General features: G+C 42.0%; 1 protein-coding gene across 1 annotated transcript in view; it reads right to left on the reverse strand.

Annotated features, from left to right (window-relative positions):
- SPNS2 (SPNS lysolipid transporter 2, sphingosine-1-phosphate) overlaps positions 1-27,175 on the reverse strand; it is a 118,259-nt gene that overhangs the window by 47,506 nt on the left and 43,578 nt on the right. Inside the window, exon 3 of the mRNA XM_065731752.1 lies at positions 16,288-16,424. Within this exon, the coding sequence (XP_065587824.1) occupies positions 16,288-16,424 (137 nt within the window). The remainder of the gene's footprint in view (positions 1-16,287; positions 16,425-27,175) is intronic.

The raw sequence follows: 27,175 nt of genomic DNA on the forward strand, positions 1-27,175 counted from the left end.
TTTACCACTGACATCTTCTCATTGCTTTCTGCACAGTAATCCCCTGGTTGAAAAATGCTTCTTAGTGATTCCTGTAGCCACAGAATAATGATTCTGTGTACACTCCACTTCCTCTTATCCTGACGTACATTTTACACCGATACCCCTTTTCCAAGAGTGTGCAAGTTCCTTGTTTGCTGGCAGGGCATTCACAGCACTGCTGCCATTCACATCCCTCCCATAGGCAGATCAGACGTAACAGGTCCACGTGGGTGTATGCAGAAAAGGCAATACTGTGACTCAAGCTTTTTAATTTGTGCCAGTTGCCCAACACTAAACCACCACACATTACTGCAGAAATACGCTGACAATGACAGGGGCACAGGTACCCCGTGTCTTTGGAATGAGCAGCAGTATTTATAACATGCTGAATGACTTAGTCGTGCAGAATTAGAAAGCAGGGGGATCTGGAGGCTGCTTTTGGTTTCCTAAGAGGTTCAGGCCTGGATCACAAGCGTGTGACAGGCAGAGCAGTCATCTGTCAGACCTGGAATGAGTGTGCAGACATAGCCACACCTGTAGAATCTGAAATAACTACATAAAAACACCCCAGGTTTGGGCTCATCAGCCAGCATCACTGCCAGGGAATGCACTGGACAGAAATCTCTCCCAGATAATGCTGTTAAAAGCTTTCTTTCAAACCTGCTTAAGGCCAGAACATGCTAGGAAGATTTCCTATTGTGGCAAAGAGTGACTGGGTTCCAGCAATAGCACTGAATCAGGGTTCTCTATCAATGGAATCATGTGCAACAAGTGATGTATCTGCTCCTCTCCCCTCATTCCTCCTCGTTCCCCTCCCCCATCCTCTTTAGCTTATCCCATGCTTATACACTCCAAATATCTATCTTAGCTATTCTCTGAAGAACAGATATCCAAATTAAAGGCATGAGATTCTGACTTCAGATGGCAATGAAAACAATCTTATAAAAGCAAAATCTACATAACGACACTGATGTTATCTCCATTCTGAGAGTATATATTTGAGATTATGGGTGCAGCTATTGAGGTGTAATGATGAGGCACAACATTAAAAATCCAAAAAGAAAGTAGGGAATTATAAACTATCAGTTCTGTGTTGTGTCTTGTTCTACTGTGCTGGAAGATTACAAAGGCAACGCCTGTTATCTTACTGGAAGACCTCTGGATTTTTGCCTAGCACACATTTGCGTGGTGCTTATACAACAAAATGATGCAGTAATTCATTTCAGTAAGACAGAGCCCTCAATATTCCATCTCCAGTAACTCAGACGAACTTATGTTTTGTCATCTCTGAACAGCTGGCTATCTCCTGAAGACAGAAAGTGCTCCTTTCAAACCGACTTCTAATCTTTCCACTTTGCACATAGGAAAAGAAAATGCAAACAAAATAACTCTTGAATTCTTACACTGCTACTCATTTGAGTCACTGACATACCACAAACCACTTGGAAACTGATCCCAAAAGCACCATGTTTGCAATATAAACAACTGCGTACATGTTTGTGTGTATTTATAGACCCATACACCCAAACACGTTTCTCCCTCTTTTTCTATGTGAATATTGCAACTGCCACAAACAAATGGGACCGTCAGGTATTACTCACACAGGAAGCTCTGTTCTCCTCCATAGCCAGAGGACACTTCTACCATTTCCTCTGCATTACAATTTCCCCCATGTTTTACCCTCGTTGCTTATCCCAGGACTCTCAGTGATTTAGTGAGACAAAAAGGGCTGACACCAGCCAATTTCTTCTCCACATTATCTGCCCTCAAGAGCAGCACAGGCAGCTGAGACAGGGCACTGCTGACTGAATTTCACTGCTCCCCAAGCAGAAATCAGTATATGTTGAAGAACCTCATTCCTTTCTGCATTACTTTGGAGCTCTTCTGCAATTTGTTCATCTGAGCAAACACTTCTCACTCGGGCATGAGAATTGAAAAAGTCTTGCTTTCAGCACCTGTGCTTATTCCATTTCCATAGGTTACCATCAGCAGTGAAAAAGCACTTTGGTGTCTTTTTCTCTAGGTCAGCACTAGTAACTAAAGGTCTTTGAAATATAACAATTAAATCAAACAATTTATTTATGCTTTTCCTTTGGTTAACAGTCATATCAGAATCGTATGCTCCAGAGAGGATGACAGGCACTGCCCTGCTGCACGTGGGCTGCCGGGCAGTGAGGCTGTCACAGGGACACCTGGTCCATGCTGTCCAACTGCTAAGAGCTCTGCGAGCAATTTTGGTTGCAAAGGTGGTCTGAGATTCTTTCATTAACTTGTGCGAGCCACAAGCAGGCAGCTGAGATACAAATCAGGTAGGTCTGAAGCAGGAGAATTTATTCTGAAAAGTATAACACAGTTTATACTCACATTTTCATGACTTTACTCTGAATCTCAAGCACATGTCAATGTTTGGTGGTCCATGAAATGTGACTATCTTTAATCATATTTGGACAGAGTTTCCAATTACACATTTATCCTGGTTGTATAGACCACTGAGTGAGTAATACAAGTCTCAATAGTCTAAATGCAGCCTTAACGTCTCTTTTTTTAATTAGTTAACAAAAGGAATTAAGCCACACTTCTCTGAAGATTAACCCTGAGTGATAAACCTCTAATCTGTCCAATATATGTACAACTCTGAACCACCAGATTTACCACCTGAAGAACCACATGATCCCTAAGCTTAGCTTACTATTCCTTAGTATGTGAAGTGGCTTGTGAGGACCTCATAAAACTAGCTGAGCACATGCCTCATTCAGATTAGGGACACAGAGACCAGTAAGATCACACAGATAAAACCAACCTAGTGCAAATTAGTGGTAAGAATGCACAACACAAGTGCAAGCCATGTTTGGAACTGATGCTGCTGGTATAAATGAAGGCTACACTTTGCAGCTACAGCAACTGCATCTGTAATCTCCTCCAACACAAGGATACTGAGCTACCTCCTACAGATTTTACATTTGGCTTCTTTAATGGCTTAGGAACAAAAAATTCCATACTTGAAGTTCTTAGGCTTGCAATACATTATTTTAAATGTATTATATAAATATTATGAAACAAGCAAGGACATAGCTCAGGGTTCGCATCCTTGCAAAGAAGACATGCATAAGAGAAGCCTTCCATGCTGCCACGTAGCTAGGACTGTCACACAAAACTAGAATAGTTGTGCGGAAAGACAATAAACTAAGGAGAAAGCATCTGGATTGATTTGATTTCTGTGAGTTTCTAGAGCAAACTGAGTTGAACTGCAGTGTAGTTACACTCTTGTGTTTCTGTGGCTGGCAGGGTGTTGCACTGACAAACCCAGGGTACCACAGCAGTCCCAAGTGATCAGTCAAATCAGCTGAAGACTGATAAATCTGATACGCTGCAGGGGGCAGCTGACCAAAGGAAAGCCCACAGAGCATAAATGCATATTCAGGGGCTGGACAGCAGAGATCCTTTTTGGCAGACAGCTTCAGTGATGTACAAGCATTTGCCCTTCCCAAGCAGAGCCTTTATTTTCCAGCCAGGCAAAGAGCATTTCCTCCTGCATTTCATTAAGTTTTCCTACCCATATCAGAATTCTGCAGGGATGTAAGTGGTTAAAGATGACACACCACACCCTGTGCCACAGGTATGCAAAGACGTAATCACAATGCAAAAAAAAAATCCTTCAGGAATGCATTTCTGAGTATCGGTATTGTGACTAAGAGTGCTGGATCCTGTAAGCTCACAATTTAAGCTCCAGCTCATTACCTGAGAGTTACCAGAAGAGCTGAGCAACCGAATGAAGTTACAAATGCAGGTGACATATTTGCTTAAACACCAAACACTCCATTTCTTCTAGCCTTTGCAGTGATGACAGTCACCTTTAAGAATCTGAAAGTCTCCAGTTAAACAAGAACATTGACTTGGAAGACAAGAGCATGTTAAAAGATGATGCTGATGTTTGAAATTCCATTTGGTGTCTCAGGGGGTGACAAAGGTTACAGCACAGAAGATAAGCCTAAATACATCTTTCAACCTTGTGCACCGCTAATGCTTTATAAATTCTGAATACAAGCAACAAAAGCACTTGGCTTCCCATGGTGAAAACCTGTCCTGCATCCAAGCACTGGGTAGGAATGGTGTGTCATATATAGACACAGACAGCGAAGTCACACAATCGACCTTCTCGTATGTGAATGGTCCCAACTCTCCGTTATAATTTAAAGAGAGCTATGAAAAGCAACAAATGGGCTGCAGATTCACTATTTGTGTTTTTTTCTGTGCCAATGCTGAAGAGCATGTTTTTTTCCGTTAAGTCCAGCCCAGATTTTTAAGTAACTGTCTCTTCATGTCAAATGTTGGCCCTCTGGTGTCCAGGAGATCTTTGTTCAGAAACAAGAGAAGATGAATATCCATCATTATTTACAAGTAATCCTAACTAGTCCCTCACTATCAACAGAAAAATCAAAATTCTCAGAGAAGGGTCTGATCTACTCTTACTGCCTCCTGTAAGATATTGATACACATTGATAAGATCACCTCAGAACCTTTTCTCCTCTGTATCTGAGGCCATATGACATCTTGAAAAGGTTTGCAAGAACATTTAGCTTTGCACTCTCTCCCACTGCAGGGCAAGATAGAACTGGGAGGCCGTGCACCCCTGACTGCGAGTGCTTCACGTCCTATTCAGCATTTCTCACTGCAGCTCTGGGTTGGATTGAGTCCTGGATAAAATACTCTGAAAGTAAAGCATCACAGCAGGCTGAGGCTGAGCCTCCCCAGGAAGCTATGCATTCCTAAGTACCGTTTGATGACACAGAAAAAACACCAAGAATTTGCAAAGCTGCTTTCTAAAGGATGAAGGTTCATCAAAGCTTTGTATAGTAGCTTTTAGGTACTGTGATGAAGGTCCCCTAGGACTTTCCAAACACACTTGATTTCAAGAGTATACACTGTCTCAGGTTCAAGCCAAAATTGTTCTTGAGGCTTTTCTATTTTCTCCCTGAATAACAGCTACTTCAGCCAAGCTTGCTGCAAGGACGCTCCTGTACATAGAAGTCTGACATTGAAAGCCCTAGTACTTACCCCATACTTCAAAGTCTGACCAAGCAGTTTAACTCAGGTGTAAAGTATGATACTTGTTATACGGCACATGGGACAGTGAACAGTAATAACAGAGCACAGCTCCCGTGGAAGGATGCCACTTTAGCAAAGGTAAGCTGTCTACATCCATGGAAGTTAGCTGCCAAAGCAGATCTGATTTTTTCACAGCACACAGTGTCAAACACTTCAAAACTTAGCTCATTTTACACACACCCAGTGGCCTATCAATTCTCAGCTCTAAGCACCTTACCTTTGAACAGCTTCCTACTGTGAAAATTCAGCTGGTATTCAGAGTCCACAAGGAGGAGAACAGAAAGTACAGCAAGGAGAAAGAGAACTATATATTTAAATATAGAACTGAGCAAGGGAAATGAAGCAAAGTCCACTCTCCTTTTTTTCTTTTTTCTGTCTCTAGTACTTGTTAATGGCTTTAGTTCTCCCAGGTGGACAGTTCAGGCACACTTAATTGAATGTGGAAAGTTTTATTTGGAAATGTACTTGAGATGCTGGCTGATTAAAGTGTCCCTATTTTATGAGATTTATAATATTAGTGAGTATGTTAAAATAACCAATAAGGATTATAAGATATTCCTTTTTCCCTTCTCGTACCGTGCAATCAGCAACTAAAGTGTTTAACAACTGGATACCTACAGGTAGGCTCTAAAGTGAAGCACCTCATTAAGCACTCTGGAGAAAAACAAAAACAAAACCACCCTGGAAGCAGCAGGACTCCCACAGTGCTTCCCAGAGCTGGCAGGGAGCTGCCATGTGCTCCATGGGTATAAAAATCAGAGCCAAGATTTTCTTAGCTAATGACAAATTTTGAACATGAAATTTCCCTTTCTGCATTAAAATTGTAATGTGTGAAATCCAACTTCCCATTATTGCCCTCCCTTCTAACCTGTGGCAGTCTTGAAAGACTTTTCTGTAACTTTCCAGGTAGCAAAAAAATAAAAAGAGGAGGCTCGATTCCCATTCTCTATCCAATTAAGTAATGTAATTACAAGACACTGGGTGATGAAGCATCGCCGCCAGGTCCTGACAATAACCTCAGTTAAGACAAAGCCAGATTTCAGCTTACTAATTGGAAGCTTTTTCATCTGATTGACCTGCCTGTGGTAAAAACATTACATGACACTCAAATGTTGGGACTTACGTTCTTCTCAATTAAGCTTCGTGGTTGTTAATGCTGCATTAAAGACAGAGGTCTGAAATGTGTTTGGAAGGAATGTAACAGACCAGCTTGCTTACTTGCTAGAACAACAGCCAGTGGAGTGCTGCATACACAGCTTCCTTTAACACAGACCTCAAAGCAAAGGGCTGATGTTTTCAAATAAATCACAGGCACCATAAAAAGCCCCGTGTTGTCAGTGCTTGCTAGAACACTGAGTTAGAGCACTTCTTTTCATCTTTGTGCATCTGGTGTCAGACACAAAAAGAGGAGCCTCTAACAATTTAGATGGCTGAAATAGCAGCCATGTACCCATCTTACAGAAGCATTACACAGAGGCTGGCCAGAATGCATCTTCCAAAACTGTTCCCCTGGAAAACTTCAGCAGTTCTGGGTCAGAAGCAAACTGTTACTCTTTGATCCAGAACTGCAGTGTGGGACACACTTAAGAGGCACTTGCAGCAAATATCTCAGACATTAGACATTATCACCTTGCACCTTGGTTTTGCAACAGTGGAAACAGCTGGAATATCACCCAGAATACAGAAAACTAAAGATATCCACGAGCAGCAGCAGGCGGTGTCCCAGCCACAGGATGAGTCATGAGCAAAGACTGGATCCAGGCAACCCAGCGATAAACAAACACCAGAACTTTGGGAACAAAAAGTTATGGGCATTGGAACACAGCTCTGTCGGTATCTTTGCCATCGATGACGCCTACAGAAACTTTTGAGATCAAACACCATTCACCTGGTGGGTTGTTTGGGCTCAAAGATGCTTTGCTTTTGGTTTGAATCTATTTTTAAATAGAAATTTAGTCAAGCTCAACAGAAAGGTCTGATTCTTGGAGAGCAGAATGCCACATTCCTATCCCTGAGACAACTGTACAAACTATGATTTTTCAGCACTCTTTGAGAAAAGCATCAGTCAACTGACTGAGCCACCATGCGTGAATACCACGTTTAACTGTATGTCTTTTCAAGAGTAGAATGATTTTTGATAAGTCAATAAAGGATATATTGCAGTGGAATAACTCAAGGTTTAAATCAAATTACCACAAACGAAGTTGCAGCCCCAGCACTTTTACCTGTACCGTTTGAGGCACTGACTCATGGCATATTTTACTTTGCACACGATGAAAGTTTAATGCTCCAGCAAGGCAAACCTTGTAGGCAACTTTGCTGAAAAACCACTGGAATCATTCCAAACTCTGTAGAGAATTTTTCCTCCCGCGTTCTTCGTTCACAGCTCCCTGGCTTGCTGACTCAGTCAAGATCCAGAAGCACAGAATACTGTGAGAAGGGCTGACCTTACAATGTGTTTGTCCTACATCTGAGATCTTGTTTTTAGCATCGGATTTCCAGAGAAAAGAATTTCTCCAACCACTTTTTCTTCTTATCCATGACCATTTTTGAAAGGATGGTGCATTGCTTCTTGAAGCATTATCGATTGGCAAGGTTTTGTCATGCTGTAGTTTTATTTCATTCCCTAAAGCAAGCCTATGTGACAAAATGACAATCCCATTTAGCTATATTAAATGCATTTGTATGTTATGTCACTGTCTTCTCATGAGCTCAGACACGATGATCAGCACCATTCCTGGGGATTTCCCACTCAAAATCAATTACATGGCTCTGAGATTAGGAGTCTAATTTATTGTTATCTGAATTGCAAATCCAGTGTTTTGTGTAGCATTTGAACTTCATGCATTTCAAAAGATATGTCAACACTTCAAAAGACTGATTTAGCACCTGGTGGTTGTCCCAGCCTGATGGGCAGCTCCACTCCATGCTGCTCTTCCACTGCCCCTCCTCAAAGAAAGAGGGGAAGAAAAGACATGGAAAAGGGCTCAGGTGTTGAGATAAGGACAGGGAGATCACTCCTTAATTACTGTCACAAGCAAAACAGACTCAGTATAGAGAGATTAATATAATTAATATTATGTCCTTTTTTTCAGCCTTGATACATGACCAGGAGACCACAGACTTTGTGGACCACTGAAGAATCACTTAAGGTTTTCTATACCTTGATGCTTTTGAATCCATAGGCAACAAAGAGCTCAAACAAAAAAAGGCCCAAACCCGTCACTTAGAATACAAGCCAAAACAGCTGAACACCTTGTCTCTCTTCTGCATCCTGTTTTTGAGGACAATACGCAGAAATTTCGAGACTCACCAAGGTCCTGGTAATAGAAAGACTGGCTTTGGTTCCAGGCCCAAAACTGGATTGAATTTACTGTTTTCTTTGTCTGTGAAACATCATTAATCAAACTCTCCTGAAGCATCCTGCTTCTTTCTGAATTAAAAGCTTAAAGAACACTAGCCATATTCTGCCTCATTTACATCCACACTAAAAGCATGTCAGTTTACACCCTTAAACAAATGGTAACATTTCTCCAGACCTATATTTGAACACCCTAGTGAAGGAAGAGAGGACATATTCCTATACAGCATAATGCTAAAGCATTATAGAGACTTTCAATAAGAGAGAGCAAAAGAAGCAAGACATCCTTTTTGTGTTTCATCAGCATGCTCTGGGGTGAGGCCTCTGCTGCAGAATATACACTTTAACTGCCAGCACAAGAAGGAATGTTTCCAAGACACACACAGCCGAGCAAAGAAATAAATATGCCCTCTTTCCTCTGCTTCCTCAGCAAATAACTGACCTAGGTGAGATATCCACAGTAAAAGCAGGCTGGATGGAAGCTGTAGGCTTCCATCATTGCTCCGAATCATTGCTTCCAAATCACTTCCAAATCATCTATTAATGAGCAGAGCAGCAGAACCTTCCCACTGTCCAACCTGGAGACTGTAAATTCAGCTTGCTTCATAAAAACAGGACAAAGCTGTAAAGGTCTTTGGCTTTTAAAGAATTTTCATGCCTGTACCACAGTTTCCAGCTGGTGTCTCTAGGTGTCTTCCTGATCCAATGAATCAGCATCAAATGTCAGCATATTGATTCAGAAAGATGCAGGGTCTGACTCAGTTCCCACAAGGACACAGAAAAGGCTCCCACAGACTTCCAAAGGAAGAGCTGAATAGGAGCAACAATCACAGGTCCTATGATAATGATTTCAACATCTTCCAATAACCTAGATAATAAAAAATTATCTGAAAAAGGCATGGGCAATTATTAAGAGCCCTCACAGAGACCCACTGCAAATTAGGTTTTAGCCTCGAGCCTATTTCTTGATTCTCTCCCAGCACAAACCTCTGTCCACCTGCTCCAGAAAACGTCTGAGCACTGAGGAGCAATTCTGACATTTCACTTTAATGAACAGAGGGCTGTGCAGCAGGATGTGTCGGTTCAGGTGTTACAATGCTGAACAACAGAAACCTCCCTTCTTGTTTCAGCATCCACATTTTTATTCAGATTTTACACTATTTCCGGCCAATTAATAACCCAGAATAGGCAGCAAAAGTCAGGAGGGACACTTCGAAATGTAACAGCACATGACTGGTGTGACGTGAGAAGTCTGAATGAAGTGTGACGCCTGACTGCCCCAGCCTCTGTGAAACTGTGACTTGGGGCTGTAATATTGATTGCTCTCAGGTCCTAGAGGTGAAAGCACAAGCAGACCTGTCCAGATGCACTGCAGACTGGAAATGATATGCATGGTGGAGGTATTCCTTATGGAAGTATCTTTCAGTTCATTTCTTTCATACGAATAAACTTTCTGAATAAGTTTTGGAGCAATACTCTGTCTCTCCTGGCAGCCATCACCAGCTAGGTTTTCAACAACTCTTAACATAGATGCAAATACTGGAGTAAGAAAAACACTCAGAGCTAAAAAGTACCACATTTCTATTATTGGTAACGTCTACGAACAGACTCCTTCTCTCACAGATCATCTTCTGGGAGATAATGCTCCTAAAACATTCTGACCTGTTTCTTATCTATGGCTTCCCTTGCAGGAAACAGGACAGAAGTGAAGTGACTAGGGACAAACACATGACAATTATCCTACACACACTTTATCTGAGCAAGCTACACCTACTGCATCCATACGAACCTTCTCCCACCTCTCGTGTCCCAGGTCAGCAAAATCAGAGGGGCCCAAGATTCGAGAATTCGAATCACTGCACTTATTTGTGCAAAACAGGTTCTTCTTACATGAAACAGTTTCCCATGCAGTATTTGATATTAGCTGTGCTGAAGATGCTAGCAGACTTGACAGATACCTAGAAACCTGAATAAAATCCAGCCAACAATTCTTTCTCAAAGGAATAAGAAATTAAGTATCCTTTTCCTCCAATCCATCTCATGAAATCCACAGGGGAATAAAAGAGTGCTCTCAGGTAGAAAGGAGTTGGAAAGTGATGCATACTCCGTCCTTTCAAACCTTCTTTCTGCATATCTTTGTGCAGACCAGTGATGAGAGCCTTTATTCTTTCCCTCTCTTCTGAGATTTTGGAGCCATCTCACCTCAGCACAGCATCCTCCCTCTGCTGGAACCCACTGACTGCAGTCCCACAGCAAAGTGGTTCTGTAAAAGGAAGGGCTGCAGAGATTGCCATGTCGCATGGTAACGGAGCAGAGGCAAAGCAAGACAGGGTTACAGCACTGTGACTGTGGCTGTAACAGCAGCTCTTAGGAATTTGAGTGCTGACATGCTGATGGTTAGAACAGCAATGCTCCTGTAGTATATTATCCATCCTAATCTCTTCCTCTGCAATAAGAAAGTATGCAGCAGACGACATGTTTCCTGAGTAGTCTAGCAAAAGGGCAGGCATGCAGAAATCCAAATGTCAGTAGTTTATGCTCATCTGTAAGGCTCCAGTGCCACATCAAGGTCTGGCAAAACACACAAGAGGCAACTAACAGCCTCTGTCTGTTAGCATCCTCTATCAGCTTCAGCACAGATTTCTCTAACAGCCACATAAACAGTTACGAATTCCAAGGGAGGGATAGGACTGAGTGTATAAGCAGCAGACTTCACAGAAGTGCTCGGACAATCTATTTGGCTTTCTTTGTAAAAGATTTCCCTCTAACACATTGGGATGAAACAATGGGTTATAAACATTCCAGCAATTCATGGTGACTACAAGATAACTCTTAGTGCCTTCCTTACATACAAAAAAGATAGCTTCGTGTTTTTTGTTTGTTTCTGTTTTTCAAACCGATGCAGTAGAAGTAAAGGAACAGAAGCTGTGTTTCATAAATTAACATCTTCTGGAGCGCATTTTTGCTTGGAGAGAATCCTGGCACATAGGGGTGGGGATTTGGTTTATGTTTACATTTTTTAAAATTAGCTCAGCTAACCATTTCATCCATGGTGCTTATAATTTGCTGCTTCTCTTTCAGCACTCCTTGAAAGATAAGCTCTGGCAATAAATATAAATCTGGAGAGTCTGAAACACAGGGCTTCACAATACTGCTGGCTAACTGGAATTCCATACTGGGCTATTTGCTTCCTCTTTTAGAGATAAATCAAAAGAAGAGGAAAAGAGGAAAGCAGCAGTAGACATACCTATCCTAAGTAACTTGCAGGTGGGTACAACAGGTAGGCAGTGTAATGTCAGCTATCTCAACATCTAAACAGAAATACTTACCAAGGAACCAAGGGATTCAACAGCACATTCCCTGTTTACCTTGTTATTCTTTGCTTTTCCATTTCTGAACTTGTTCCCATCTGCAGTTATGATGACTCCTAGCAAACCCACATTACCACAGCCTGGTCTCGATGATTATTAGGTACTCTTGTTCTCCCAACCTACTGGAGCCTAACTACTTAGCAGAGCACTATGCTCACCCGTTAAATAGTAGCCCTTTATGCAGAAATATCCTTTACTTGAGATATTCACATGGGAAATAGCAGTATTTCACATGACTGGGAAAACAGTCTGCAACTTTCCACCTTTAAGCTCTTTCTTGCTTTACGAAGCTGGTATCTGCCTGCAAGGGAGAAGGCTGCTGATCTCCCAGATATCTGTGCTTTGAGGGATAGGAAGGTTAGCACCAAAACCAAAGTTTAATCCAAGACAGATTTCTGGCTAAAGGGGTCAACTGTCAGAACAGTAGCCTTATGACTAATAGATGTGGATACCCATGCAGTCAGGCACAAACTCTCAGCATGCACTCATCACTCCAGATAACCAAATGGCCCCGTGTGATGCTGTTCAGAGCAAGAGAAATCACACAATTGGGTCTATGTATTTCTTCCAGTGGCATTCTGGGCTATAAACCAGTTCAAGATGATCAGCCATAACACAGGCAATCAGGCTCATGCAAATGCTATCTGGAGAAAAAGCTGATCACTTACTAAAGCAGAATTCATATTATACAGGAGACAGACCAACATTTTGCCTTTTGTGTGGATGGAAATGTACCTCAGTGAAGCAGCTCCATGAAGGTTGTACGCTCAGTGTATTTCTTTGTTCTGTGACTCTTTTCCTGATTTATTATAGAGCAAGAACCACAAATCCCAGAGTGCTTGCCCAAAGCAAGACACATGCCAGGAGCCACAAACTACAACAAAAATGGTTTTGCAGGTGAAAGTACCAACATTTGTATGCATGAAGGTGGAGAACTAATTAACAGAAATGCATAAAGGGAAATAAGTTCTAAGCAGGTATTTGTACATACAAAATACAAATTAAGTTAAATGTATATGTAATTTCTATAAATGGAGCTAATCTAGAGATCTGTCTAAATACGTACCAATTTCAAGTAATTCTGAATTCATCAACAAACTTGCTAATGACTTTCTATACAGCCTTTCATTTAGGAAGTGCTAAATAGAGCTATGGAGGAGAAATGTACAAGTATCAGAGACAAAGTGCAGGAAGACTTATTTCTCTGTAGTAAAGTGGTACAGTAGTGTAAATAGTCAAATCACATAATGTAACAGAAGAAATGTGCATTTCTCAATATCACCCCGGTCATGTTACTTCCGATGAATTTTCTGTTGGCACACAAGGAATCGAGGCATCATCGTTTTCAGTACTATCTCATACGTACTCTGGAACTACTCTTACATTTTAGACTGATCTTTTCCTTCTATGACAGCCTATTATCTGGTGGAGGTTGAGATTTGTTCTTCAATTATTTGATGGCCGTTAGCTCGGTTAAAGTGCCAAGATACTTGATAACATATAATGAAAGATATTTTAATAAGTGGCTGCAAACCTTAATGCAATCTTAATACATCTACATAACACTTGTAGCCAATTTGATGTTTTATCTGACAGTGCCGCAATCTTCTAAACCCAAACAGCACGAAATAGCATTTTGATAGAAACACAGATGAAGTATTTCACTGAGTTCCATCCCTTCAGATCAAAAGGGATCTCTCTGAGGTAGCTTCTCTTCCCATGTTCTTTTCTTGTCATGTGGGTATTTCTTTGTTGCATAATTTGACAATGGGACAGATGTGAATGAAAATATCCTTTTCTGTGTGTTTGTTACCACAGTAAATTAGAAATAATCTAGGTCTTCCCTCACATTATGGCATTTTTATCATTTTCTTTTACATGTGCAAATCACATCCAGGAACTAATCAACACACTGCCAGAAACTCTTACGGTTTGTGGGCTTTCAGTGTCCACCAGAACTGTAGCTGCTTTCTGCCTCTGTTAAGCTGTCTCCTTCCATTTACACTCCAAATTTATACTATGTGGATGTGTACTCTATTAATTACACAGAGATAGCATTCACAGGGCACTACACGCTGTCAAAACTTGAAGAAAGGCAATCCCTGAAGATACAGTTTGCTGTTTCTATGAATGACTGTTGTTTCTTGCTTCTTTCTGTATTTTTGTTGTCACTGCATAAAGGAGTTTTCTGTACAGCACTCTGTGGGCTCAGCCTGCGCCAACTTCCAGCCATGGATTTTCATGCTGACTTGGATGAGAGCACACATCTACTTACAGTAGCCTCACTATTACTTTTATTTGCATCAACAAATGGTTTGGGTTTGTTTGTTTTTTTTTTTTTTGTATTTCAGTTTGTAGAATTTTTCCCTGACAAACACACATAGTATCTTAAAAAAAAAAGGAAAAAATGGTGATAGAGAAGCTATTGGTTCACTCCTTAAACCATTTCTTAGAAGGCAAAGAACAGGAAAAATGCTGCTGCTTGAAGAAAAAGGCTGCATCAGCTTTTCTTTGACTCATTTTCTCTCTAATGTTTCAGGAATTCACCTTCTTCAGTGTGGCATGCCTTTATAGTTAAAGATCAGACCTCCAATAAAGATACCAAAGTGAGAGGGATACGATGTGAAGCTGAGATTATGCTTATCACCTTGTTCATCTGCTGCAGCCACTGGGCAGAGAACATCCATACAGGAGCTGCAAAGTGTTCTGTAATCTCCCAGACAATAGGGATTGGCATCTCTGGCTTAATACAAAATTACTCTGGAAGAGCTAAGAACTGTGGGGGACTTTTCTAGATATTGAGAGTTTGTTTCCAAGGCTGTAGTTTGAGTCCAAAGTTTGTACTCAGAAATACAGAAGAAATTAGCAGGTCAAGCTGTTCTGATCTTTTCTCTTTTGCAACTTCCAAAAAACTGGAAATGGATTTCAAACATATTCCAGCTTTATACACATTACTTTCTTGGGGCTACAAATACGACAGTTGCATGCTGGTCTCCTGTATACTGACAAGCACACACATCAGTCTTTGAAATGCTTTAGCTAGTAAGCCCCAAATCCTTCAACTAAAAACTCAGAAACTACAGATGACATCCAGTACCTAGGGTCTACTTCTCTTCCTTTGTATCTACAGGACTAAGTCCATTGCAGAGAGACTGCTGAGAATTTGAGCAGGAATGCATGTTCTTAACACGAGCAGTGCAATTGGCTTTTCAAAATACACTTGCCTCTTCTTTGGGCTCCAATCACAGCTAAATTTGGAGAACATTAAGAAAAGAAAGTTAAAAAAAAAACAAAAAACAGAATGGAAAAGCTTGCCTTATTTTTGCTAAGAGATGGTCTTTCTCTAGAAAGGATTCTTCTTGGATAATTATAAACCAGAACCAACTACTGGAGTTTAAGGCTTCTACATTTGGCCATGTACTTTTTTTTCTTTAGAAATTCAGTGACAATCTGACATGAAAGCCAGACAGACACGTGACTGCCGCTGCCTGTTTTAGGTGGAAGTTTTCTGTTATTAGAAACTACAGAGCATGTGTGTGGGCAGGAGAGAGCAGGGAGGAGAGGCTTAGGATGTCATTCTTTAGGCGTGACCCAAATGCCACAATGTGTGGAACGCAGCTGGACAGAAAGGGTGAGGAAGTCCCCTGCCTCCCCCGGGGAAGTCACTGGTGATACCAGGAGCTGTGATTTGTCCCTCCAGGAATGTTGCCACCTGACACAATCCAACCACCACCTCTATGATATGATTTCAAAAGGGGATACTCTTCCTCAGAAAATGCCAGGTAACTGTTTCTTCCAAGAGTCTCTGAGAGGCAAGGTAATTAATACAATGAGGAGTCTTCAAAATAGAGCACTGTGTCCTGAAAGCAGGTGAGGGATGCTGTGCATAGCCTCACAATCCCACCATCAGCTCCACAGGCACATCCATCAGCTAGCATAAAAGGAGCTAAAATTCTGTTTAATCCCCATGCTGTCATCCACCCCTACTGTCTTTAATGGAAAGGAATCAAACTCGATGCGTTTTGTCATCCCCCATACCATAAGCAGTCTTTCCAACTAACTCCAATGACTCCTGTAGTGATACCAGAAGGCCACAGAACCCCTATATACCCACGGATTTTTTTCAAGTCAGTTTTAATCACACTTTAAAGTTTCTTTATGATCTCTCTGAAAGCAAAGTCCTTATGTCAACAGAAAGTCTTGCTTCAATATGCTTCACTTGTTATTTTCACGGATGTGCAAGATCAGAGATTTCACAGTTAAGAAAGAAGTTACACAGATCACACTTGACCCCCAAGAAGCCAGATAATGCAACATACCACGTACCAAACACAGACCAGAGGGATACATTCCACTTGAGTACACCGTCATGGGATGTTTTCAGGAGCATACTGTCCAACTATTCACAGCACTCTGCAAAGATCTTACCTGCTCAGTGATGAAGGAGCTTGAGAAAGTGACAGCTGACCAAAAGAAGATCCCACAGCTGAGAATGATCTTTCTGTTGAAGCGGTCACCAAGGTAACCAAAGATAGGGGCTGCCACCATGAAGCTACAGATGAAAACTGCAAAGTAGAGAAAAAGGAAAGAAACATTTAATAAACATCAGGCCACGAACATGAAAACTAATTTTCTGCAAACCAAATCCTCCCGAGAGCAGTTCCATTTAATTGGATGTTCTGCAGCCCCGACTTACGAAGTTACACAGTCTGATAAGGTTTCAGAAGTCGGTGTTTCCTTAATCAAACTGTTTTTTTCATTCCCAGAGAAACTTCAGACCAGTGAACTCGTGCTACATCTGAAAGCACGAACAAAACCAGGACAGAATACATGAAGAGATTCTGCCCAAACGTCACTGAGAAGGCTGGCAGGAATTTTAAGCAGAAAGCAAGCCATAGGCTCCTTGTTGGTTCTCGCAGCAGAAAGAGAGAAACAAACCAGAAAAGCTGATGATCTTTAATCTGTCCTCTCATTTTCTTATGGTAACCACAAAACTGTTAATATTACTGAGGCACCCTGCAAGTCAGATGGAAAACTCCAGTCTCATTCACCAGCACTGAACTTGTATTTAAACCCACCACCGAGTAACTATTTCACTAACAGAAATAGTTTACAAAGTCCTAACAGGACAGGGATATCCAAGTGAACGATTACAAGTCTCTCCCCCATGCTTCTCCTCAAAACTACAAAGCATTAACTCAGGATCTTCTGCATGCAGGAATGAGCATCCTGGTAGAATATCCTCTGCACAATCGCCTTGACTTCACAGTTCAGTCCTCCAGCCTACACCAAAAGACCTGGCCAGTGACACCACAGCAAGCCCCATTGCCTAACCTCAGCCATCCAATTCATGACATGCTAGAGGGTGTGAGGAAATGAGAAAAGAAAGGGCAAGAGAAGGAAGCACACTCCTTTGACTGAAGTGTATGTATAAACTCAAAGTAGTTAAGACACAATGAATTTTTCATAGATAGTGATGCACGATAGCCAAAAAGTCATGCAGAATGCTAGGCTATGAAATGATCTACATCTCTTCTTTTTTAAAATATTAAGATGTCAAAGCTGCTGTATAAATTATATACATATATATCCATTTGCATATATTTTGTGAGCCATGCAATGGTGTATATATCAGCTTTGCACCATGATGTTTATGGTGGGAATTACAGATAACCTTTTCTTTTTTTAACATTCACAGTAAAATAAATAAACAGAAAAACATTAAGATACAAAGAAATACGTGCAGCATTCCATCACACCCATTTCAACAGTAATGCTGCAGACAATCCTGCAGTTCAGCTAGCACAGGCTTCAGCTTATAAACCTCAGCCCTGAGAGGCTCTAATTGCACTGGCCCTGGTCCAGTCGGGCACTTAAGCACATGCTTATATTAAGCACTTTAGAGTTGTCAACTCTATGATTAAATGCTTTCCTGAATGAACATCAATGTGCTCGGCACCTTGCAGAGCTGGTGCAGCAACTGGGCACCGTGGGTATGTGGCTGTTAATGGAGATGAGGGGCTGAAAATGAGTCTGTCTCCACCTACTGCAGTTTGACCTTGAACTTGGAAGGACTCACTCCTCTCAGAATCAGATAACATGCCATTTTTGTGATGTGAAAAGACATGAAGCTAGAAGAGCTTCTAAGGGAAAATTAGAAACATTCAAATCAGCATCTGAACATTTCAAATATTGAACAACCCTATTAATTCAAATCTGAGACATAGCGGGTACGATTCAAAAATCACATTAATCAGCGGGATTGTTAGCTTCAGTGACCTCTGGGTGATAAATGTGAAGTCTAATTCTGGGATTTGGACAAAAGTAGGAAAAAAGCATAAACGTCCTCTTTCCAATAAATGAAGAAATGTTCATCCGGGGCCTCTCCAACAAAATACATCTTGCTTTTGCTCAGCTCCCTTTGGAGAATTTATTTTTGGAAGGCTCTGCTCTGAACAGAGCTGTGAGCTTTGTCACCACAGTAAACAGCCAACTTGACAGCTCTACAAGGTGTAAAACGACAGGAGAACAGAACCCAATAAATAACATAATAGAACACAGCTGTCATTTTTATAATTGCAATTGCAATCACAGTATTTATGACCCAAATATGCATCAAAGCATTGACTGACTCAAATAAATGCAGAAAACAATGGCTGCGCGATCTGTCAAAAGGATTTGCCTATTATAGGCATTTCCCATGAATCAATTTTTGCAATTACTCCTGCAGATGACAGATGAGGTTCCTGACCACGAGATGCAGGCCCTACAACAAACAAGAAGTCAGTTTGTACTCCTACAGCCTGAGATGGCTGAGCAGAGGCGAATAGATCTGGGGCATGTTACCAGGTGGGATGGCAAGCTGAGTAACTCTAGACCAGGAGCTGAGGTTCTGTGATATCCAAACACTATGAAGGAGAGATCTTATCCAGAAGACAGAAAATTGCCTGTGCATTCAGCTGGGAAAGGGGCAGCAGAAACTAGATTAACTTGCAGAGAAAAAAGGCCACAGCATAATGCAGAGTGCTGTGTTCCAGTAAAGGAGCCTGGTACGTATGCCAGCCTCTTCCTAGTTAGCTCCTATGCCCTCTTCATCAGCATTTTCTGCTCTTTGTATTCACGCACTCCCAATTAGTATCCAAGTGACACTACTGCAGCTGCTGCTCTGGACCAACGCACTGCCACAGATCTTTTACATAAGGACAGAGCTGTGACAGGAGCTGGCATTTAATTTGCCTCTTCCTAATCAACAGCTCCTCTTCCATTTACACTTAAAGCCCTCTTAGAATATTACCAACTCTTGGAGAGACGTACAGTGCCAGTCAGGGCAGAGTTAAAAATCCACTGGGATTTGGCCTGAGCTCGTGAAGTGGTAGGGATTGCATTTAGAGCAGTCGTGGGCAGGTAGAGCTACATCAGTCACCATTACGTGTGCCATACAGCTAATTTTTCTTGGTAAATGATCTCTAGCCATGCCAGCTAAAGTGGCTCAGTCCCAGCACTGGGTGGAGTGGAGATACATTTCTGCAGAAGCAAATTATCGTGTGAGCAATGGGTGAATAAACAGACACATAATGAATGCTGTCCCAGGAGGGAGGTTCTTTTAACTGCAGGTATTTTCTAAAGGAGATCATACTCGTCCCTATGCCTCCCTCTGTGGCTTAGCCACTAAAATGTCAACTGTGGCAAGAATGCAGGAAGAGTGTAATTGCCCAGACAGGATGGCTTAGTGTCTATTTCTGCCTCTGAATGCTTGTCCCACCCTGTACAGGTGCACAGGAACCTTCACAGCCTGCACTGCTCAGCTTCTTCTGGGCATGGCTGGAATTTCAGAAATGTATAGCGTCAGAAAAAAAATTCATCTTATACTCCCTTCCCTCTCTTCTGCCCAAACACAAACCAGAGAAAGAAAGCATCCTCCCCTCCATCTGTTGCCTACATTTCTCCACTTTCTCTTCCAAATAAAAATTTGCCAGCTTCACTCCACAATTGTCCCTATAATGGCACTGACCCTCAGTCAAATGAAACCACCCCTGGATTCCTAAGGTGCTGCTGCTCCTGTCCCCATTGCTCTTTTCTTACATTGGCTGATCAATACTTTGTGTCTTGGGGGGGGGGGCTTCTCTTGCCAACAGATCATCCATTGGGTGTAGCCAAGAGGGAAGAGAGGCACTGATGTGGGCACACGCAGAAGCTGCATTTCCTCAGTTACTGGAAGGTTAAAAACATCACTGCCGTCTCCCAGAAAAGATCCCTTCTTTCAACATTATTTCAATTACACAGGATTCATTTTTTCCTATCTGGAAAAATGTTAGAAAGGTTTAGGTTCAAGTAAAAATAGCTTGCTCGCCCTATGCAGGGATGCTAAACAAGAAAAAATAGATGCTATCTTTCAGCTCTGAGTCAGCACAAAACCATATATCCAATGTCTAATTGAGTGCTGACAATGTGCTTGGCTCTGTGGAAGGCAAACCCAGACAGCTCATGCCTCAGGGGACTGGCAATCAATTTAGACACAGCACAGAACCATGAGTTGTGAGGTCGTTAATATTTTCCCAACAACAAATTTCCAAACAATGAGAACACCTAAAGACCCAGCTCTTGGATGGGATAATTTACAGGTGTGCGCAAGCATAACCCTGCTCTTTCCACAGGAGATGCTGTCCTGCTGGAATTTGTTGGAGCCATTTGTACACCAGAGGCTTTAGCTCAGAAATGCACTCAGTGTTAGTCAAACCGCTCTCAGTACCTGCTGACATCCACCTGCAGCAGAGAATGAAGACTCCTCCAAGAGCCCAACCACCCCCACTGTCTTAAAGACGCGTTTTTCCAATGTCTCTTTTACTGTTTTCATTTTCATTAAAGCTTTATGTTATCATAATACTACTCACCACAAACATAGCACATTTTTTCAATCACGGTGAGGCTTGATACGATTTAGAAAGGAAGTTAAAATGCCATTAATTTCTACTTCAGGAGTGAGGAAACAGATGCAGGAATAGTGGCTCACCCAGTATGAACTGCAGAAATCTCCAATCCACAGAGGTCTCCCCACTTCAGAAGCATCCTGTTTACAGGATCTCACCTATGGCTAAGGGTATGTCTGCTATCACAATGAGGTGTGATCTTCTAATAGTGCTATATGAGGCAAGCAAGAACAAAGATCCTTCAGTGCTACTTACCACTGAACCTGAGAGCTCAGACACAACATGGTGACATGATCAAGGTAAAGGAGATTTCTGATTACAGGATAATCCAAGGCCCTGGCAGATCTCAGCAGTATGATTTAAAGCACACATCCTTTGATAGAGGGTGAACTCTTACAACAGTTTGCACAAAGCTACAGCCTTCAAATCAGCATTATCACAAACATCTACTATAGGTATGCTGTTCCATCACTCTCTGCATGGATTTTGTTTTACTTCATTTCAAATTCAACAGCCAACAGATGGATCACATTACTGCATTTTGCCAAGTGCAAAACACACGAGCGCTGGGCTCCAGACTACTGTGCTGACTAGAAGTTTCTGACAAGTGTAAGGAGCTTTGAAACACACCATCAGTTCCGTATGTCGTGCAAAGCTGTCATATACTAACAGCATAAAACCCAGGAGCATTGGAAAAAAAACCAACAGGCTAGGGGAACACACCGTCATTTGGACTTACCTATAAGGGTTTGTTTTGACATGGCCAGAAATGCTCTCCCAGAACAGAATGCTGCACAAGATCAAGCAGAGAATTTCATAAATGCTAAATACTGCATGCTTGTGTCCTCAGAAAATTAATAAGAACAAAAGCAATGCTTTAAAAGATGCAAACCTGATTATGCACTTCTCTAGTATCTCTCTGGCAGGACAGCTCAGATTGTGTTTCCTTCTCTGCAGATACCACTCATCAGTATTCAGTCTCAACTATATCCTGTGTTCTCTGTAGTATGTTGCACCACAAGGTGCTAGTTTTTTCCCTAGTGTAAACTGATACAAAATATAAGCAACGTGTTTAGGGTGAATGTATACACAGTCAACATACGTGTTTACATTGAGAAGACAGCTGCTGTATGATATTGCTCAATTCATTTGGCTGTGACAGGATCAGAACCTGGTTACAAAAACACACAAAGACAGATGAGGTCTGAACACAGCTTTCCTGGCGAGTTCATGCTTCACTCAACATCACAAAAGCTGCTGCTCAGGGAGGAGCTCAGTGCTGATAATCCCACTCCTTTTCCTCACTGCAAAAACCAGATTCTTCCAAGAGTTAGCCCTCATAATCCCAGCAAAGGATATCCTGAAAATGTACTTTGTTCACCTCAGCCAACAAGAATAATTGCAAGTGGGTACTGATGGGAAATCCACAGTAAAAGAAAATCAGGTACGATAATCCGAAAAACAGGCCAGGAACACACTAGTAGCCCCTGAGCCCTGAGAGAATCTGTGCTGGGCAAAGAACAACCACTGTCAAGTGGTCAAATAAAAGCAATAGCTGTCAGCACTGCCACATGTAGCACAGTACACCATTGATCCATGCAGTGGTATGTGATGCCACAGATGTGAGCACTACTTTACTCTGTGCATTGGTGCATTGAGATCAATAAATATTTCTCTTCAGCCCCCAGAATCTAGACAACAGCTACAGGGATGAACTCTAATAAAGGCAAATTTGGGAAACCACACACAAGCACTGAGGCTCACAGGTTGGCAAAGGCTGCAGTCCTTTGGCCACAGCATGTGGTTTCTGACGTGAACAGGCACAGAGATATAATAATTCAACTACAAATCAAAGCACGAACTCAACAAATCCATCTGCAAGTACCCACACAGAGAGAACTGCTGCCATTTGGGTTGTCCAAAGAGACTACTTCAAGAGCTGTTCAGAGCATAAAGCTAAGTTTGATCAGCAGCAGTGAGAGGTGGTTACAGCTGCTGAGCTGCTGCCATGGCACCACTGCTGAAGGGCTGAGGCTGGCACTTGTCTGCAGCCAGCAGCAGTACCACTCACAACCCTCCCAGGAGGGCAGAAACGGCCAGGAACAATGTACTGCAGAGAATGGGAACTTGGCTATAACATACACTGCCTGGCACGTGGACTTAAAGGAAACACAGTGATTCCAGGCTACCTTCTGTAGGCATGCCTAAGCTAGTAACTTACTAGCGGTCCTCACTTCTAAGGTCCATCACATTACCAGCACTCCCTGAAGACTAGTAGTGATCCTCCTCTCACTTAGGCCTCACAAATACTGCTAATGCGCTTCAAACAGATTTGAAATCAGCACTGTGGAGGCAAGGAAAGAACAGCCGTGAGCTAGAAACTAAGCTCTAAGACAGCACTCACAGTTTTTCACATCTCTTTGGATTCCTTTCTGACATTATGTCAATTGAAACTGCATTTAAAGATTCAGCCACTCACATCTACAACACTGTTGAAGCAATTAAGTAGAAGGTTACTCACAATTATTATTTCACAACCATTTTCCATATCCACTGAGGATTCTCTATCGTGCTGTGCTTCAAAATGTCTCAGTGTAGAAGTGGAAAGGCTTGCATTTTACAGTGCAGTTCTCTCTGGATGTCCAGTAAGTTGACTTGCTGTGTGAGGTAACTTGCTACTAGATTAAATTTTCAACAGTTCTATGCAGGTAATGCAATTTAAACACAAAAAAAGAAAGAAATCCATACTCATCTTATGCTTTTCACTTTGGGAATTACAGTGATTATGTTACCACTGTTTTAAAGGGATTAGGACAACCTGAACACCAATGAAGCAGCTGCTGCCTTAGTGGAGATGTGCTTCATAGCATCACTGCAGGCAGCAATCCAGAGGAAGGGCTCGGCTTCCTCGGTGCTCCTTCCAGTGAGCTGCTGCTGGGGTCATGGAGGTGCAGCCAAGAACCAGAAACGGCATTTGCAATGACTTACAACAAGAATTTGCTAGAATATATTCATTCTGTGGCTATGCAGTGCACTTGATTGGGGCACTAAAAAATGCACGTAAGAACACATGAGGAAGGGCAGACACCACCTCTCCTCCTCAAAAATAACATCACCTCTGGGTGAATCCCATTCTGGTTTGTTACCTGGTGACCTAAGAGGGGCAGGAACAGGAGCACCACAGGAGCAGCCGTGGCTGAGCTTGCTTTGCAGGGCACCACCATGCAGTAGGCAAACCTACTGCCTGAAACAGCATTAGACAGCTAAAACATAACAGCTGAAGACAAGATTCTTGTTCTGATTTTCATTTCCACACTGTGAGAAATGTAATGATTAAATAAGTCAAGGCTACTACTGATTTATATTCACTTTGAGTTGTACATCTGAAAATACATTCAGTGCAGTTTGATTTGGACTCCTAGCCAAAGTTTGGCTTGGTTCAATGCAAATCCCCAGTGCACCAGAGATCAGAACCTCTTTACTGGTAAACACATTCTTGTACTTGTAAGTTTACTGCAGCCCTAAAACATAAAATTTTATTACTGGGAAAAGCATAGAAAGCATAACATAAATGTCAAGAGGACAAAACTGGTTCTTTTACAGTAAAACATGAAAAAACTGGAAAATGAACAACTGATTGGGGACACAGAAGAGAGCTATATTCATGAATATAGAGTCTCTCTCTATATATATATACACAGAGTAGGACAACACAGAATTAACTCCTTGCTTAGAATATTGGCCACATATGAAATAAAAGTAGCAGCTACAAAACTCAAATCAAGAGACCCTCCATGCAAAAAAGAAAAAAAAAACCTAAAAACTGAGGTGTTATTACAGGAGTTTTTGGGAGCTCAGTGTTTAGGTTGGTTAGGGTGAAGCAATGAAGCACCTCTTCAGCTAACAGAACCTTGTTAAAGTATAGCCTTGCAGTTTCCTGTCCATTTGACTTCAGTGGCTCTGCATTTGCAGGCACACACAGGGGAGTGACAGACGAGCAACTCATCTGCTCCTGGCTGCAGCCTCAGTGCTCAAACAATATGTGGCATGTGTTGGTTTGCCACTGAGCAACCAGGGGCAGGAAAATCTCATTAATTTAGTAAGGCAATTAGGATAGATTTGTATTTGTTTTGGTCAATCCTGATTTAGACTTGAGATCCCAGAGGTACGGAGGTTGGTCAATAATGTTGCATCACTGCGACATTACAAAGTGACAGTTCTACAAGACTGGTTGCCTCAGCACTAAAATACACATACACAGTCTTAGCTGCTGGGAGAAAAAGCCAGTAATTGCTCCAAGCATTCTTCATGAAGAAGAACGCACTTGGAAGAAGAGCAGTTTTGTTTCTCTCTTCACATGCAGTTTTTGAGGATGCTCTACACACATGCTGTCCAATGGACATCTCCAGACACAAATGGAGCTCTGCCAGGAACCAGGGCTGCTCTTGTTAGCTAGCAGGAGAGCACCTGTAGCCAGGGACCAGAGCTAGGGTAAGTACTGATGTAACCACAAAAAACAAAGAATCTTTATTTTATTCTATTCCCTTCTTCTCAACATCCTAATCCTATTGCAATTACAATGCCAGGCACACACTGCAGCCACAGCCCTGCAGCGTTAGGAAACAAAGGTTAGCCTTTCCCTGTCACAGGTGCAGAGCTCATGGGGCCACCAGGACAGCAAAGTCAGGGACCTGCAGAGGACTGAAGCTGGCCTTAGGGCAGGGACAGATTCCTTAGGGCAGGAGCACTTGTGTTCACCTCTGCCCACAAAACCTTCTCAACCAGTGTGCACTTAAACATACCAAGAAATAACAGTCTAAAGATGATTATGCAAAATAATCTAAATCCTCCAATCCCTGAAATTTCAGTTGAGTACCGTGAATCAGATTTAATTAGCAAGAAAATGCTTCAAAACTGTGATTCTCTTAATAGAAGGACGTATCACTTGTATCTGGAACAAAAAGAAATAATGTTATTTGTTTCCAATTTGAGATAGAGAAGGAAGGCTGCTTTCATCCTGAACCCCTTTTTACCATCAAACCATTAATCCTGTATCCTATCCCAGTGAACACTAACTTCATTAATTAGAGTGCAATAGGAGTCATTCTGTCTCCAAGAAAAAACAGTCGCAACAACAAAAGAACAAGAGAGAAGAGGCACTGAATGTACAATGCATTTGTTAATAATAAGTTCTTTGCTACATGTCATTTAACAACAGCAGCAGCTTCCTATGAAAAACAATACAGTAGAAGTGCTTCTCATTGGAGAATCAAGAACTTCTGATGCTATGACACCCATAGAAATTGCTCAAAACGTTCATCCAGTGTATCCTTACCTCAGACCTTTCTGTGAAGCTTCAAGTTTGTTCATTTGTTTTCTAATACAAGAAAATCCACAAATAAATGACCAATGCTTTGCTAACCTCTACTGATGAGCTCTTAACGGCTGCTGGTTTTATTTACAAAGCTGAAGGCAGCCCATAATGACCAAACATACATAAACAGGCCATATGAACAGCTCGGGCACAGATGACCTAACTCAATTACAGCTACAACAGGATAAAGGATCTGGGGAAGGCTGCTGCTTAGCTCACGTATCTGCAAGCAGCCCCAGCAGAAGGAGCCCTGCAGCTGCCGCCTTGCAGCAGGGCTGTAAGCTCAGAGGATTTTCCAGCTGCCAGAGTGAGGGTGGTGATGCAAGTGGGAAGGATGCTGAGAGTGGCAGAAGAATGCCCCGTGGCAGCCCTGCAGACACATCTCTCTGCTTTGGGGTGTGTGGAGGGCACAGCGCTGCACTGATGCTCTCCCTGGGCAGACACGGGCTGATTGATTTCCTTTGTTGTTATTACAATAACGGTTCTTTAGGGAGCCGTTGGACCATAGCTGTCTTGGCAAAATACATGCTCCCTTTTTTGAAAGGAAAATAGCCATACTCTCATTTTAATTAAGTAATTGGCTATCAACCATCAGAGCACTGACAGCCTCATTACAAACATTTTCTGCTCTGGTCAGGATGAAAGGATGAAATTTGACTTTGCTTCAGTGCACTCATGCTCCTGGTTCAGCAATACCACTGAAGTGCAGGGGCAGAGCACCGACATCTGGACAAGGAATCATATTCACAGCATGTGTTTGCACACAGGCAAATAAGAGCATGTCAGGGTTTGGTAGCAAGCTCCTTTCACACTGTTCTTCTGCAAAATGTTTACCTTCATATTCAATTCAAGCCATCATTTTCAGGAGTGATTTTTGCAGATCAGGAAAATTGTATGCTTTAAAGCCAATCTAACCTCGTTAACTAAGAAAACTATCAGTCTCTAGGGGAGAAAATGGTGATTCATCTCACTATATTGTAAGCTAACTTCCTTCACGGTTCAGATCTTTCTAAGC

The sequence above is a fragment of the Cyrtonyx montezumae genome, unplaced genomic scaffold, assembly GCF_038088225.1.
Source record: "Cyrtonyx montezumae isolate F1298 unplaced genomic scaffold, pur_monq_1.0 scaffold_15, whole genome shotgun sequence".
Classification (NCBI taxonomy): Eukaryota; Metazoa; Chordata; class Aves; order Galliformes; family Odontophoridae; genus Cyrtonyx; species Cyrtonyx montezumae.